The 18,957-nt window shown below is 33.6% G+C and overlaps 1 protein-coding gene across 1 annotated transcript; it reads right to left on the minus strand.

The window, feature by feature from the left end:
• Positions 1-9,022: 9,022 nt before the first annotated feature.
• LOC133332842 (ubiquitin conjugation factor E4 A) lies at positions 9,023-13,380 on the minus strand. Its single transcript, XM_061541213.1, has 4 exons — positions 12,621-13,380; positions 12,172-12,560; positions 9,913-10,966; positions 9,023-9,831 (listed from the first exon to the last, which is right to left on the minus strand). The coding sequence occupies exons 1-4, from the start codon at positions 13,378-13,380 to the stop codon at positions 9,023-9,025; spliced, it is 3,012 nt and encodes a 1,003-aa protein (XP_061397197.1).
• Between the last annotated feature and the right edge of the window lie 5,577 nt (positions 13,381-18,957).

Here is an 18,957-nt window from a genome sequence, read left to right on the forward strand (position 1 = left end):
GAATTTTCTTCTAACTTTCTGAAATTCTCTTCGCTCCTTCTGGAATTTTCCTCAAACATTTTTGCCAGCATTTCTCTTAAATCGTCACTCCTGGCAGCTACTGACGAGACTTCCCCACCGTTGGATTCGCCCATTTCCGATAAATCCACTTCATCCTTACTGTCAAACTCGTATGTATCGATGTTCATACCACGGCGCTCGAACTCATCCAACAGATGTTTTTGTAGTTCAGCCTTGTTGCCAGTAGAGGACAATTCCAATTTATTGAGCTCCTTCTTCAAGTCTTCCACTCGTAGATCCTTAAACTTCATCGTAGTATTATCGTAATCTCACTTCCGACACCAATTGTTACGTTCTTGGATTTTACTGAATCCCCAAATAAAACGCGGGTTCTTTCGGATTACGATTATTACAATGATTTTATTCACACAACTTTACTTTGCACTTTACTTTACTCGACGGTTTCAATTCGCGACCTGATTCACAACTGACTCACTGCCTTTCCATTTCCCCTATTTATATGAGCCTCGCTTGTCGCTCCAGAAGTTTCTAGACGATCTGGTAACGCCTAGATTACGAACAATCTACCAATGCAACAAAAACACATACAAACTTACATTGAGTAAACAATAACAACAACACATACAAACTTACATTGAGTAAACAATAACAACAACACATACAAACTTACATTGAGTAAACAATAACAACAACACATATACAGGCGAGGGGGTAACAAAGAAAGAGGAATTAAGCGATCATCAATGATGACGTTTAACAAGAATTGTACGACAATAACAAAAATAGAAAATGAAAGAGGAAATGGAAGGATGTAGAAAAATCTATACAGTAGTTGTTGTTGTGAAGTTATTCAAATAAACTGCGTAGTACAAATTTACGTTACAATTCAAATTCTTAAATTAACGGACTTCATCTAAATTTATATTCGTAACAATACCTTACATAACAATTTTAAAACGAACCTGATTTTTAAATTATATTGTAAATTATTATACCCTTACCAAATTTATTTTTTGTAAAACTATTATTAAACTTTCCGATCGGGTTAGTTCAATTTAATCAATTTATATGTAATACTGCAACCTCATTGATTGCATTCGGAATTCTGTTTGTATATTCGTACATCAGCCACTAATTTATTAACTTCACACTTAATCTATCGTTTAAACACATCTTGTTTTTTATTTTTTATTTATTTTAGATATTAAGTGTTAATTAATTTTAAGTATTATGCAGACTATCGCTTTGTACGTTATAAAAAGGCCGCGAGCAAGCCTTCATATTCACTTTATAATTTTGTTTACATTTGAATGTTTACATATTCACACAGTAGCATGTTGAAAATTACGAATGTCATATAGCAGCAGAACAAAACGATTATAGTTCTGTGAAAACTATTGTTATCGATAAGTACAACATTGTGTAATCGAAAGAAATGAGTCTCAATAAAAGGTTTTACTTACTTACTTACTTTCAATATTTTATTTATTGATTTTTTTATTAAAAATGTTTACTTTTTATTGCTATTTAAACATTATAAAGATATATTACAAATGTGAAATATCAAAAATCCGCTGTATAAATGCTTTCTAATTTAAAGAAAATAAATTAAAGTTTGAAAATATGGCAACCTACAATATGGCATGTGAAACAGCTGTTCATTGTTTTGATGCAATTTGGTGCAACAACTACAATAGAATACATATAAAAGAACATTTTTTATGATGGCAAAACACAACGAATAATGAGAAGAAATCTGCGATTGAATTAATTAATTCATAGTTTGTTATTTCACTACGTAATTGTGTGTGTTTAAGCAAGAATCGCTGTTTAAAATAGTTAAATAGTTAACCTTTAATTTAAAAGGCCGTAGCCGTTGAAATCTGTGTGCTGACAGATTTCAACGGACTTTTGTTAACATTTTGAGTTTGCGCCACCTTTAGGCATCTTTGTGTAAACAACATTGTTATTATTATTACTTGGTTAACTCTCGTTGTAACCTTTCAACTGGCCACACATATTGTTGTGATCGATCACCAGCGCTTAAATTGTAAGCCATCGTACATATTGTTGTACATTACAGGTAATATCGTTACCAATCAATAAATATCGGCATTGGTCGACTACCCAAGTCCCTATAGTGCGGACTTAACATTTGGTCCTTCGAACCGGATACGGATTGGCTTCTTTTGGATAAGACCATTGGCTTGCTGCAATTACAGTCCACAGCATAAATATTATATTAATTATTGGTACGTATAGTGCAGTGAGCAAAAATAATAACAACAAAGTGTTTCGTTTGTTTGTGTGGCCGTCATTACAACGCGTCACGGATTCCCTCCTTTTGTTGACGATCGGTCAAAGTCCATTCGCGGACAGGCATACGGGAATATTAGTACCAAAACAAAAAGTAATAATTCGTCTTCATATTTGGTTACTTTTGTTTTTCTTTAAATTCGTAGAGAAAATATCGTTTACGATCTTCTATTTGTTGTTGTAAAATTAGTTGAAGATCTTGGTTATTATTTCAAATCTATTGATAGTTTTGGTTTGCATATCATCCCCTGCAAAAATACACAAAAATATATTCATACATATTCCTGTGACATACGTACGTTTACAGCCTATTCGTGGCTACCTAATTGTTGATTTACATACGTACGTATAGTTACATACTTCAGCATCGTCGCTTTGTTGTTCTGGCTAGTTGGTCAGTCAGCCACTTACATGCGAATAGATATACACACGCATGTATTGTAATTCCCTTTTCTGTTGTGTCCGTTTTATTGCACGGTCTCCGGCCAGTGTATTATTACACAGTCCCCGGCTGGTATATTAGGACAGTGACACATATTATTATATTTTATGGTAAATATAATATTTGTGTCAGGGAATATTATTTACATAATGTTGGACATTTTAAAATCCATTGCACCCTACAATCGGTCAATTGGACTATTGTATTGTGTAGGGTGCTCATTAGCATATCGTTGCTAATTTTCAATTTTAAAAATTTATTGGATTTAAATACATTTTATTGTGCATATAGTTGCATATTATTTATTTATTTGATATTTAATATTTGTTGTAAATATTTTTATGCCCTACAATCGGTCGTTTGGACTTTTGAATTGTCTAGGGTGTATATTTGGCAGATATTTGCATATCGATTTTGTGTAAATATTAATAATTTTTTGCATTTTATAGCATTTTTAATTATAAAAACGCTACACTCGGTAGCTTCTTTATTTGATTAAATAATTTATACTCTACAATTGGTAGTTGGTTTGTTGATTGTCCGCTATAATTGATAGTTTATTTTTGTGGATTTTCTCCAAAGATATACTTGATTTTTGAATATTTTCACCATTATACGGTAATTCAAATATCCCATATTTCACTTTTGAATTATTTATCGTGATCATTTATTGATAGCTAGTGGGGTTAGATTAAAACCTTTGTTATCTAATTCGTTTAAAAATTATTTTTTTTCTTTATCGTTCGTATAAATTGTAATATCCTCTTTGCTTGGTTTTAGCTATCGTGCAAATTGATTCGATTTTTATATATCACTTGGATAATCTTTTTAAATCCCTTGTTTTGAATATAGATTTCTTCATATTTTGGTTAAATTTATAAAATGGCTTCCACTCCCTTGAATTTATTCATTCGTGCTTCCAACTCTATGGTGAGATTCGCTGCACACTTCGGTGCATTGAAGGAAGACGAATTAGATATTTATGATCTTGAGGTTAGGAGTGAGGAAATTAAAAAAATGTGGAAATCAGTCTCTCCCACGTAGAAAATCCTGAAGATCTCGATTCATTGTATAGGCAGTATGCGGTCTCGTCAAAAGAATACATGGTTTGCATATCCACTATAAAAAGATTGCTATCAAAGATTAGAAGTTCTGATAGATCGACCCTGAATTCTCCTAGCAATTCAGTTGTTTCAGTAACGGAGCATCCCGATAATATTCTTGCGGGAAAGCCGTCAGTCGATGCCTCCGTTAATAATTTGAGCTCATCGTCCCGCACTTCTTGTGATGGGGGAATGCAGACATCTAGCTCCACAATATTGAATATTGGGAATTCTAGAATAGATCACAACTTTATTGTTGATTCTTCTAATGTCGATAACTTTCATAACCTTGCGATTCCTCCATGCAATATCGATATTTTCAGTGGAGATGTTCTATCTTGGCCCACATTCAAAGATTTGTTTAGTGCGGTTTATATTAAGAACTCCAGATTGACAGACATTGAGCGTTTATGTCATCTGGTGAGTAAAACTAGTGGTGAGGCTCGAGAGATCGTCTCGAAATTTCCTCTAACTCATCGGAGTTTTGAACCTGCGTGGAATGCCTTGAATTCCACTTATAATAATCCACGTCTTATTGTCCATAGACATTTGAAAATGTTGTTTGGCCTTCCTGTGCTGGATCAGGAAAGTAGTTCGGGACTAAAATCTATTCAACGCGGAATTAATAGTTGTCTTTCCGCAATGGCAATCTATAACATACCAACGGATAATTGGGATCCGATCGTGGTATTCATTTGTTTACAAAAATTGCCCAAATTGACACACGCTTTATGGGAGCAAAGTGTTAAATCCAAATCGTCTCTTTCATCTTGGAAAGAGTTAGATGCATTCTTGACAGAGAGAATTCGTACTCTTCTGTGTTTGCATGAGATGAGAAATGGTAATACTGTGTCAAACTCAAATAATAGAAAGAGTTCCGTATCTCGTAAATGTATAGCTTCCAATCCTCGTTCGTCGCCTGATTCATGTTGCGTTCTTTGTGCAGAGCAACATACAATACATTATTGATTTAAATTGGTCAAAAAGCATCGACTGTGTGGTTATTGTCTTCGTAGGGGACACGAAGTCAAAAATTGTAATAGTCGTTGTTGTCGAAAGTGCAATCAGAGACATCACACTCTATTGCACAGATATAGCTCTATTGTGAGCTCTCCGAGTCAGATGGTGACTCCTGTAAATTCTAATTTATCGTCTTCGGCACCAGCTTTTCGACCACGCAATTTAAATGTTAATGGTAGTCATTCGTCCTCTTCCACTGTGATCGGTCCACCCGCATCGGCGGTCACTGCTATTCGACAGACCTTTCACGCCACGCAGAACAAAACAGTTCTATTGGGAACAGCCATGGTCAATATTGTTCACCATGGTGCTTGTTTTCCTGCTCGGGCGTTAATAGATCGGGCTTCTGAGTCGTCTTTCATTTCTGAACGGCTTCAGAAGAAATTGAAATTGCCGGTTAAACCCACAATTTCGACAATTCGTGGAGTAAATAGTACTGTTGCCACAACTTGTCGAAAAATATGTTCATTTAAACTGGGTAGTTGTCGTAATAGGTCTCACAGTTTGGAAACGTCAGCATTGGTAGTAGATTCCATATCGGGAAATCTTCCATCCATTTCGATTACTTCGGATCTTAAATCTGATTTGTCAAATATAGTTTTGGCAGATCCCGATTTCCTTGAATCTCGTCCAGTAGATATTTTGATAGGAGCAGACTTATATCCACAAATCGTAAAAAATCATTGTTTTCGACTTTCGTCTGCATCGCTGCTCGCTCAAAATACTAAATTTGGCTGGATAATTACTGGTCCTCTAACATAAATTGTTTTCGTAAATCTTACGAAATCGTTGTAAGGCGGCCCTCAACAAACATAACACAATTTGGCTCACATATCTCGGGGTCCCTAATGGCCCTTTCGTTTCGCGGGGTCCCTAATGACTCTTTCGTTTCGCGGGGTCCTTCATGGCTCTATCGTTTCGCGGGGTCCCTAATGGCCCTTTCGTACCACAGGTCCTTTCTGGCCTCACACAACCGCGGGGTCCCTAATGGCCCTTTCGTACAATAGATCCTTCATGATCTATGTAATCGCGGGGTCCCTAATGGCCCTTTCGTTAGCAAGTAAGATTGTTATTTGAAAAAAGTAAAAAAAAGAATGATGAAAAAATATATTGAAAAAATGTAAAAGGTTTTGCTTACCATGCACTATGCCGTTATTTATAATTTATTGTATTTGTTAAAACATATGGATGTTTCAAGGGAGGCGGCAAATGTTTAAGCAAGAATCGCTGTTTAAAATAGTTAAATAGTTAGCCTTTAATTTAAAAGGCCGTAGCCGTTGAAATCTGTCTACTCCCTTTTATTACACCCTTGTAATAGTATGAGGCTGACAGATTTCAACGGACTTTTGTTAACATTTTGAGTTTGCGCCACCTTTAGGCATCTTTGTGTCAACAACATTGTTATTATTATTACTTGGTTAACTCTCGTTGTAACCTTTCAACTGGCCACACATATTGTTGTGATCGATCACCAGCGCTTAAATTGTAAGCCATCGTACATATTGTTGTACATTACAAGTAATATCGTTACCAATCAATAAATATCGGCATTGGTCGACAAACCTTTTAATAAAACTATTGCTCACGAGTACGCATTGGGCGTACGGACTCTATTGGGAGAACCACAATTGCACTGTACCTGCCAACTACCCAAGTCCCTATAGTGCGGACTTAACAGTGTGTTTTTATTTAATTTCGATATTTTATCTCACCAAATTCTTAAAGTGGCCAGTTATTATTTGCTCATACTCCTATATTTCTTCCTTCAAATCATGCACACGATAATTTTGAAAAAAAAAAAAATATTTTTTGTAACTTTATTTTGTTCTTTCATAATAGTTTTTCCCTGTTAAGCGGCTCATTAGGCAAATTTGGTTTTTCCATAATTTTTAAAAATTTTTTTCTTGAGAGACAAATTCTCACCCAAAATGTCTGTATTTCGCCTCCAAAATGCATCAAACTCGACTTAAATATTCCTTATTACCTTTATAGAGTAATTTCGGGTAATGTGGACCAGGCGTCTAATGTGGACCACCCCCTATATCTAAGAAAATGTTTGAAATATGTCAATGCCGCCTTGATTAATGTTTTCCTAAGTAATGAAAACAATCATCAAACTTGGTTTTTAATAAATAATTGCAATGTTGAAAATTTAGTAGTAGAAAATGTAGCTCTGATTATAAAACTTTTTAGCACAATAGTCGAACGTTTTTCCAAAATAGTCGAACACTTGGTTTTTCTCGAATATAAAGAAGTTATGTGGTTTTCTGGTTTTCTTTAACAAAAATAATTATAATCGGTGACTTTTAATTTTTATTCATTTTTGAAGCCGATAATTATTTTTGAATAAAAATATTCAATGTCGGGTAATGTCGACCACTATAAAAAAGTGGGCCTTTTCATGAGGACGAGTTCGAAACATGGGCGCGTTTAATATGCAAGGGTAATGTGGATCACTATAAAAAAGTGGGCCTTTTCATGAGGACGAGTTCGAAACATGGGCGCATTTAATATGCAAGGGGGTATTCTATCCTCTGAAAACTCGATATGCTAAATTACAGGTGCCTCGGTTGGATAATGAAGCAAGGGGCGGTACCCTTAAATGCGGGCTATTCCAAAACATTAACCCATATATTTTTGCATTCATTTTTATCCAAGAGTGTAACAAATGGAAATTTATCACAACCAATCCACAACCTACCTTTAACTTACTGATCCTCATTACCCACACATACTGGTCCGCATTACCCGCCAAGTTATTTTTATTCGCAGTTTAGAGTTTTTTGAAATATAATGCAATAACATTTTTATAGACAAAAATAAATAATATTCGACCTGGAATATATTTAGCCAACAGATCTACTATGTTGTGAAAACAATTTGTTTTTATTTTTTTTACCGTTGTTACGCCCACAATATCAAAAAAAGAAAATGTTGGTCCACATTACCCGAAGTTACTCTACATTCCTTGGCAATATTTGGTTCAGCGTGCATAGGATTTCCAATGGCATTGTATTTGTTGTTTTCCAATTAAAAATTAGCTTACTATAATTTATAATATTCTAAATCGTCATAGAATAAGTATTGTATAAATATTTTTCATAAAAATATTTATAACTTATGTTTTTGTAGTCAGTTCCCTTTGAATTTATTAGCAAAAATTTTCGCATAAAATTTCATCTCATTCTCCTACTCCTAAGTCGAAAGGGAAGAGCGAGTAAATTCAAGTGGAATTGACATGTAGAATAAGGCTGTACATTTATTTTCAGGTTGGTGTGAGTGATGCCGTTCTGGTTCGAATAATAATATTTTTAGTTTATTTATTCTTCAATTCATGGCCTATTAAATAAGGTCAAGTCTTAGACTTCTCTTGCTGTCAACATTTTAATCGGGAAATGTCAACCAGCACAGTATAAAAACTCAAAATATCTTTCAAAAATAGTAATGTGTACATATGTATTGGTTTGTTCCCGTATTGCAAGAATCTACTACTTTTTACTACGATAACGAGGTTAATCTTATGAATAAGCTTCGATCAGTACATTTTGACAGTCAATGAAAACTTCAGCTGGCCTTGCCGGTTAACCTTATGAAGAAACCTTGATATCAAATGATGAAATGAACCACGCACTGGTTAACTCTGTAAAGAATCGCCTTCGTGACAATCTAATGAAAAAAGGTTTCATGTCTTCCAATGGTAAATTTTGAGTTTTCGGAATAGTGTACGTATAACCTTTACTTAAAATTTGTTTCCATCCTATTTTTATGACTTAATTATTAGCTAGTGTAGTTTGTGTTAAGTGCTTTTCTGTAACAAATACCACTTTTTTTTATAATTTGTATTTCAAAGGGATAAGAAAACTCTTCTCGAGTGGAAGAGCATTTCTAGAAAATTTGCCAAAGTCTGTATTTACGTTTATATTTACATTTTTACCATATGATTGTATTTACATACTAAAATATATGTACCATATTTGTTTACCTATACATATACATAAACATATAATAACATATTACATAATATAAAAAACAACAACTTATTGCAATACCCCAGGATTTCGCAAAACCAACATTCACTAAACTACGGAAAATTTACGATACATGTATATTAGCTAGTTTATTATTGATCATTATTGACGTTCGGTCCAGATTTACGTTTATCTGCTAACCATTTTTCAATTTCCTGCTTTAGTTCCACATTTGGTGTTACTTTGTCCATTGTTAGCGGTGCTCTATTAAATGGATCTGTTTGATCACTAAGTAAGTGACGTGCTATTGTTGACCTATCTACTGTGACTTTTGAACTTGGCAATATAACCGGATCTGTCATCAAAGTTGACATTATTGGGTCTAAATATTCGTCAGGGGCATCGGCCATATATTCCAGTTCTTGTTTATATTGTTTTTCTAATCTCTGTACTTTTTCTGAAAACTCCGCCATTTCGCCAATTAACTGCCCTCCTCCTATGCGTATAAGAATATTTTCCGCATATGAAAACAACTGCGAACTATAAGAACGTCCATCCTGGGATACTGCCAAGCAAAAGCTATCGCTGCAGCTCAAATTGACATATATATGACAAATTTCTATTACTGTTTTCGCCGGATCAAATTCGAATTCTTTCTTATCCTTCACTTTGAACTTTTCCTTTTGGGGTCCGACCAAGTTCAACAGGAAATAATTCAGCATCGATGTTATGCGATCCACCATGCTATTATGACAGAAAATGCTCTTGATTTCCGTTGTGATTAGTTTAAGAATATTAATGGTGTCACGTCCCAGAATGTTATCGAAACGGGCCAACATGCCCAAGTGATGAAGATTGGATAGGTTTTGTTGGCGTTCATTTTGTGGCAAATTATTCCACTCTCCACTGGCCTGCGCCTCTTGTAGTTGTCGTATTTGTTGTAGGTTATTAAGTGATTCATCTATAAATAATAACAAGATCAAAAAAAAAATTACACAAATGTGTCACTATACATAGAAATGCCGTGTCATGAGTTACTTACCCAATAGAAATATAGCATCATTAATTAACAAATTTATAAAACGTAGGAAAAGTGGAGGTTCAATTGCCTCCATGTTACCCTCGGCTTCAGCTGCTAAGTCGCGAAAGTTTTGCACATATTCCTCTTTGGTCCATAAGTATTCAATTATGGCGTACATAGGCCGTCTATAGTTAAATTTTTGTTCGAATTGCACAGACTGCCCAGTCATTTCAATGGAAACAAAAACATTTAGCAGACTGGCTACTACCTTAGAGCGATCGGGGTGATTATCGAAGACATGTGCAAGGAATGTGGTACCAACGGCCGATTGTTTTTTAAGGAACAGCTCTAATGCTTCCGCCAATTTCGCACGTAAATGTGGATTTTTTATAAACTCTGGTGCGCCCATGAACAGTACTATCATTTTAAAGAAAGCATCGTGAGACGATGGGTAGAATTCAATAAAATGTCCTGGGGCAAAATGACGATTGAAGTTGAGATACGATATGATGTTGTCGACAATATTTTCTGGAATGCATCGCAGCGTATGTGGTGTAAATTCGATTTTCTGTGGCAATTTTTTATTCCGCCTCTTAAGTGGGGCAAACTCATGCATACTTTCCAGTTCTTCGGGCGAAATAAGTGCTACCTCCACAAGCCAAATTGCAGACGCTTCGAAGAACTTTATTAACGCCGTATCGTTTTCCGGCTCCATTAGACAGTTCCTCAGGCACAAATACTTTTGCAAGTGCTGTTTGAGCATACGCATCAAGTTTTTGGCCATTTCATTATTGGGATCTGCGCTTGCAACATCTTGATAAGATGACTGTAAATTCTGCAGTTCTCGAGACATTTTAGCAAATCGTTCAATACAAGCCCTGTAGCTTAGTTCGTAGGCTTTGTGTGTCAGAAAGAACAGTTCCGTAATGAAATTGAATTTGGCGGCTGTTGTTCGTTTGGTATTTTCTTCTGTTGGCAGTAAAGCAGTCTCCTCGAAGGCTTTTAACATATTGACACCTTTTTCTTCCCTTTCATCGTCTGGTACACCGCAATATGTCGGATCTACTAACAGCACCTTAAAATATAGTTTAATTATGTACAAAAAAAAGATACAATAGACCGATGTAAATAGACAGCGTAGAAGAATACGTGGCCGAGTGGTGATGTTCTAAATAAGAAATTTCATAATCACGTAGACATGACAGAGGGGTCTAAGTATTTTTGCAAATACATATTAATTTATTGAAACAAAAAAATGGTTTTATTCGAACTTGCAAAAAAAAAATTTAAATTTAAAATTTAAAAAATTTGTATTTCAAAGAGATTTAGTTGGAAGATGGCATGTCTTTTTGTGAAAAAACATAAAGTTTGAAGTGGACTCGTAATTGAAACATCGTGCGATTTTTTACATTACTGCTGCTTATTTACAAATATTTAAAAAACAACTTCGATTTAGTAAAATAAAAAACTTTACAAATAAAAAATCAGAAAAAAAAATTGTGAAATTCATCTAACTTGGAAACAATTTGTACAGCACACCTAACATTTTTGCCAGATATTTTAGTGAGTCTTTACAAATTCACATTGGAAAATGTTCTTACTAAAATCTTCAATTTTAGCCGAAGATATTGAATAATTTTTATAGGAAAATCTTAGATCCTTAACTAATATATGTATAGTATTATATGTCAATACCATGGAAACACAAGGCCTGACATTTTCATATAAAATTTCCATTGAATAAGTAAATGTCCCAAAAAATAGATAGAAGATAATTTAACTTTTGAGAATGAAATACAAACAAAAGATAATATATGCAAATCTCTTTCATGCATCCTAATCGATATACGAAAATGGGTAGTAGGTAAGCCCAAAATGGGTAGGTCACACCAATCAAATATCAAATATTTAAAATCCTTCCCGGCGGAGTCTTTTGTCCCTGTTATTAATTATGTGTTAGCATGTGACTGATGCAGGCTATGATTGTCTGGTCAACTTTAAAGGTATTTAAGGATTTGATAAGTGTTTCAGTGCCTACACTATTAAAAGTTCCCCCAATATCAATGCATACAGCTAAAGTAAACATTTTCTTCTGGAAGGTGCTTTCAAAGTGGTGTACCACCTCGTGCAGAGAGGTTTCCATTGATGTAAACGTTTTCATATTAGTCGGTAGGGCAAACATTTCTAAAAAGTCGGAGCTGAGACCCTGAACTCAATACAACAATATTGTATTGTGCACTATATAAACATATGAAATATTGTATTTCGTCAATCCCTTACCTTCATTGTCGGTTCACATAAAGGAGCACACAGTCTTAATAACACAGACGTTAGACCAAGCATAAATGCATCACTTGCGTTCTGATGAACAACATTTTCAATGCCAGCATTGAGATTATTCCACAAATGGCCACGGGATACATTGGCAGAAAGGCACTTGGCGACCCATTGTAACATCTTTTGCTTTGTTGTTGGACTTTGAACCAGTAGTTGTTTTATAAGACAGAATACATCATTTTGATATCTGGACATAATTTGCCAAAGCGCCGGATCTGAACCTTTTGACTCTAAACTTATATCATTGAAAAACTCATACGGCCCGTTCGTATTTTTAGGTAATATTGATAGCGAAAACAAACTACCGAATAAGGTATCCATGTACGCACCTCCTAAAATATGAAAATTGAACACATAAAGATCTGAATTGTATAAAGATTTTGTAGACTTGCCTGTAGTGTTAGGATTTGGAATTGTAAAGTCGATCAGTACTTCGCCCATTTGTGGTATACGTTTATCGCGTACGAAAAAGCTCAAAAGCCAGAAGATATCACTTTTAATGGTAAGTATATTGGATTGACTGATGATTGTTTCGATTTTACTAAGCAATGGATAAAAGTTAGACTTCAACGCTCCCAATGCCTCCAGAGGTTCATCTTCGGCGTATATTTTTTGGATGCATTCAACTATGAAATCCATAGTTTCCGACGTATTTGTGTCCACAGACGTCAACATTATTTTTTTCCATTGCTTCCAGATTGGTTGGCCAGGAAATAAATCGGGTTGACGCATACAAGTGCTGCCATTCGTAATAATTAGCGAACGTATCTTTTCATAGTCTGTTGCTCCATTGGGTTGGGTTGATTTAAGCCTTTCACAAGACAAAAAAGCCCGATGTAAATAGATCATCGGGTCAACTTGCAAAGCATCATCTTCGCCCTCTCCATGTACCAAATATTCCTTGGTGTCAATTAACATTAATCGTTCGAATATAGCATGGGACAGCAACTCTTCGCCCATTACGCCATCTTCGCCACTATCGCACACAATAACATCAGCTAAACATAAAAGAGCCTTCCTAGATTTTGATGAATTTGGAGACGATTGCTCCCTCTTCAATGTGAATAAAAATATGTCTTCGATTAATTGTTTATCTATTCCCGATTTGGATTCACTCAGCAAGGCAGCGAAGGGATTATCTGTGCTTGCCATTTTTGTTTTTAAAATTGTTAATTATTAATTTAGATATGATTTGTGGTTCTTTTTCGACTTTTTCGATATTACTTTGGGCCTTGGATCGATTTTCAGCAAACTGACAAACTGTCTTTTTGGGCCTTCAGTACTTCCAGAAGAGTCACTCTGTCTGTGTGTTCAGTAAATAAAGATATGTAATCTTCTAGTTGTCTTGTTTTTGTAGTAAAAAATTAATTAATTCTTCTTTCTCGCGTTGTCTCGCCTCGCGTTAGTAAGGGTACTCTGCAGAAAAGAAATAATGAAAAACGTTCCACCTTTACGAATGGGATGGGATAAGACAAAATGCTCGGTAAAGAAGAAGTCAAAAAAGAAGACGGAAAGTTACGAATGAGGTGGGATGGAGACTAAAAAGGAGTTGGATTATTTACGAATGAGGTTTAAGGAAAGGATGAGAGTAGCAAGGGCAGCTCACATTCAGAGTTTGCTAATTACAACCCTGTAAACCTGAGATGAAAGCAAGGATTTAACTAAAATGATTTAATTAAATATTATAATAAGTAATAAACTTAGTGTGAAATTGGAAAATTTTGAAAATTGTGCCACTTGTTTAGTAGGGGAACATAATTACATAAAATCACACATATTGATATTTTTAATATATTAAAATTAAAATATTAAATTAAATTAGTTGCAATAATCAGGTTCGTGCACCTTTTTAATTTTAATTTACGCTGTTATAAAAACGATGATTTGTATATATTCTGAATGATTTACATATAATAGATATAATAGCCCCAATTTTACTTGTGGCAAGTAAAATTGGGGCTTTTTTCATACTGTGGCTTGTTATGCAAAAGACATATACAAAATATCCAACCGAGTAAAATTTATTTTTCTAGAAAGTTAATGCCAATGATTTTTTTTTTGAAAATCGTCAAAATGACGATATCAAAAATTGTCAAACCAATTCGTCAAGAATTTAAATACGCACATTTAGATATATTTATATTTAAATTATTATAAAAATGGAGCAAGAAAAATGTATACTAACGCATCAATTGAGAACGGCTGGACCGATTTGACTCAAAATTTCTTTCAGTTGTCGGTAATTACAGTGGGAAGGTTTTTATGAAAGAAAATTTTGAGAAAAATCCGCGGAAATCTTGCAAAAATTATTTTAAAGAAACGGTTGGACCGATTTGACTTACAATTTTTGTTAGTAGTCTGTAATTGAAGTGGGAAGGTTTTAATAAAAGAAGATTTTGAGAAAAATCCGCGAAAATGTTGAATAATATATTTTGAAAGATATTAGAATTTCCACACATTTTATATCGAACCCTTATGGTTTCATTTCTTCATAGTTCTTTTTGGACATATTTTCGGCGAAAATTGGCAGCGTATATCTTTAAGTAATTGTCAATTATAGAAAATTCTCAAAATATTTCAATTTTCTACAATTAATTGCACTTAAATAATTTGCATACAACCGCTCAACAGATTTTAGTGCGAATTTTACAGCACCTCATGCTACCTGATAGACAAATCATAGGCGGAGTTATAGCATCAAAAGTAATCACAAATCTGAAATGACATAGGTATTCTATGTTTATATCCTAAAGGGCTTTACAAATTCCCACTTTAAAATTTGATTGAGTAATTTGGTTACAATTACGCATCATGCATATGATTGGGGCGATACAATGGACGGAATTTACTCACAATTGAATTTAATATATCTATACATGGACACAAAAATCGCTGAATAGACTTTGTAGAAATTTTCGCAGTCAGAAATGCCATCCCATGGAAGTAAAATATGCAAAATAAACTTTCAAAATTCCGCGATGACGAAGAGTTATAGCATCAACCGTAATCATACCTCTGAACTAATATTAATTGTCTATGCATATATCTGAATATCTTCAATAATATGTTCATAAAAGTATGTATGTAAAAGTAAGTATCTGAGTATCATGATAAGTACACATCCAATCTTAAATGACCAGGAAGTAAAATATGGTCAAATCAGAAATTTTCGACTCATAATTTTTTGTCCTATTATCAGTAATTTTTTGTCCTATTATCAGTAATAATTTTACTACCATTTGAGAAAACTAACATGAATTCAATAAAAGTATGCATCAGCAATAATTGGGAGGTATCCACAAGCGAAATGCGGATGATGATTGAAAATCCGTAAAGGAAAAAGACTTTTTTGTTGGAAAAACACAAATGTATATGTAACGAGCACCGTTTAAGGGAACCCCCCCCCCCCCCCCCATTCCCGATTTTAATTTTTCAAGATTTTCAATGGGCTGGTAAATCAATACCAATGCTTGTTAAGGTTTGTAACTTTGCTCATATATATTTGAAGATTTAAAAGAGAAGAAAAATAATTTACAAAAAAATTTTGATATTGTTTTTTGTAATTAAAGAAAAGTCGTTATTTTCGATGGCGGGCATGATAACTCCTCACTGGAACATCGGAATCCGAAAATTCCAACGGTGTTAGAAAGAGTACATGTCTGGCTCTCGTGTGAACTAGGATTATTGACTTCGCTTTAAAATTAACCAAATGGTGGACCTTTAAAAAATATTTTTGGAAAATCGCCGATTTTTTACCAAAACCCAAGTCAAAAAATAAGGAAGATCTTCACCGATTGGCTTTATCCTAGTTCATACGATAGCTACACACTCACAGAGAAACGTGTAAAAATTTGAAGTCGATTGGGTTATTAGTTTTTGAGTTATCGTGCCCGCCATTCGCAAAAAAATGTTTAGAGAAAAACGCGTTTAAAGTTTGAAAAGCCTTTAGCCGTCACTTGATGCTGACACAATAAATCGGCTATATCTTCAAGACTTCTTGAGATTTTCATTTGAAATTTTGTAGGGACATTCTTTAATTAGTGTAGATTCGAATTATATCAACAAAATTTTTGACCCCGAGAATGGGGGGGGGTCCCCTTAAGAGAAAAATTGGCATTTTTGTAACAGCGACGAAATTCATTATATTTTTATATGTGCAATTTCTAAAATGAATGTGCACATTTTTCCAACCATACAAACAAAATGTCTGTTCTTACTCAATTCATTTCAATATTTATTTATTTCACGTTTTTTCATATCGCTAGCTAAAATGCAAAAAGGCGTAACTAACAAAAAATTTAAAATTGACTTTTTGAATGAATATTGTGAATGTCAATAAACTACATGACATTCAAAAAGTCAATTTTCAATTTTTTGTTAGTTACGCCTTTTTGCATTTTAGCTAACGATATATATTCATTGAAAACTTCGTTTAAGCGCAACGAGTTTCACATACCCGAAGTCCCCTCTAATTGAAAATTCTGCATAAGAGAAAAAAATTACTGAAATTACCCGTTTCGACTGTATAGGAAAAACATATGAACCATCACCATCGTTTTGATTCCAAAAACGAAATAAATCCCGTTTCATAATTTTCACAAATGTTATCAAAATCAAACAACCTTAGTTCGCGAAATTCTGAATCCAATTTTTGTTTTTCATCTTCGTTCACAAAATGTGGAAGTTCTTTAATGCCATGTACAGACGAGCGTTGTTCGCTCTCTCATTCGTTGTTCGACCCTTAATTATGAAGTAATTACTTAGTTCCCCATACAAAATTGTCTGAGCGAACACCGACTTTTGTACGTTGTTCAATTCGAATCACTCTCTGAATCACCAAGAATTTTGTCCCATCTCTAACAATTGAGAGAATCTATCGAAAATAAATTAATTTTGACAGCATGAAAAAATTTTTAAATTTTTCAAACTTTTTCAGTAAAATTGAAAATGATGAATGAAAAGTAACCAAAATTCTAGTTTTTATATATGCAGAGGAATGTAAATTTTGTCGTCTACATAATGCAATATGCATTTCTTTCCCCTTGGTTGTAATTAGCGTACAAAACGAGAAACAAAAGTGGGGAAACCCAAACAAAAATTCTCCAATTTTTTAAATGTGACATTTGAGTTGAGAAAATATAAAAATGTATTGAAAACAACAATATTTTCAGAAAAAATGGAAAACATGAATTAAAAGTAAAGAGATAGGGGTTGATATTATAGTCAGGAGAAAGAGAATCATTTTTTCTATTTAGATCCATATGTGATTCACGCAAATATGTTACAATTTTGGTGTAAAACAAGAAACAAAAAGTTTGAAATAAAAAAAACTCTGATGACATGAATTAAGAATAGTGTTGTATGAACGGGTTAATTCATGTACGTAATTCTGAGAGTGAATTACGTTGTTCGAATGCCCGTCAGAACATGGCGTAAGGATATCGAAAAATTAATTATTCTTTTCATTTCTAATATACGTGGGACTTATCGTAGATAACACTTTAAAAATGCTTTAAAATCGAATCTTTTTAAAATTGTAATAACTTTGTGTAAATTGAAACTTAAATTTAATATAACAACTTTTCCGTTTACCAATTTTTCATTTGCCCGTGTCAAAAAACAACAACAACAACGGCACAGCTGATCGGTGCTTTTTCATCTATCTGGGTAAACGTAAACAGTTGTTGGCTTTGTAACAATACAAAGTATACCTCACACACAAACACACATATGCCAAATATTCATCTTCTTTTTAGTTTTTCTTTCGCTTTTCTACACTTTTGATGTTGCCATAATAAAAAGAATCCAAATATTGCCATATTAGTAAAATGACCAAAAATCTTAATTTTTAGGGCAAAAATCAAATCGTCATTTTTCAATTTTTGACCAAAATACCGTCAAAATGAAGATAAATCGTCAAATCTGATCAGAATAGCTGTTAGCGGAAATACGTTATTGTGGTTTGAAAGATAAATAATAATAGCTTCGTTCCCGTACATTTTGATAGCAAAGTTAAAAAAACTCGAACTTTGAAAAGGTATGTTCGTTTATAGTATGTTTACATTTAAGCGGGTTTCGTTAACCCAGTGGGTTTCAATTGTCAATTCCTTTCCATATATGTCACATAAACCCTCATAAAGTAGGTTAACCCGGTGAAAAAGTTCTAGAGTACATGTCGTTTAACTCAATGATTTCATTTGATTTCATTTTTTAACTCAAAGTTAAAAAAACTCGAACTTTCAAAGGTATGTTCGTTTACTCAATGATTTCTACAAATTGTTACTGATTGTTGTTTGTTTAGGCAAATTTTCAGTAAACGAGAACGAGAGATAATTTGAGCGAATTGTGAGAGAAAATTTGAATTTGTGTTACTGAGCATTTGCAAATTATTACTGGTAAAATTTACCCAGTAAAGATTTTCCAGTAACATCAGGTGTTTGGTTATAATTTAACAATTTGTTTGCAAACACATATGCTGGTAACATTTATTTTAGTTTTTATAAAAAAGGCAAATATAAATAAAAATAAATAATACAAATAACAGATTTTCTCTTGCTATTTATTTTTAATTAAAATGATGGTACCTGATGATTAAAATGTTTTCTTTTGTATGCGAACAAACCATTGCACAATAACAAATGGTAACTGCTGAATTTTTTCTTTTGTGTGCGTAAATTTTGACGTGTAAATTTGTTTGTAATCTTTTAAAAAATATAATAAATAAAATAT

This window comes from Musca vetustissima, unplaced genomic scaffold (genome assembly GCF_032173495.1).
Source record: "Musca vetustissima isolate MV318-11 ecotype Yass unplaced genomic scaffold, APGP_CSIRO_Mvet_v1 utg6658, whole genome shotgun sequence".
Taxonomy (NCBI): Eukaryota; Metazoa; Arthropoda; class Insecta; order Diptera; family Muscidae; genus Musca; species Musca vetustissima.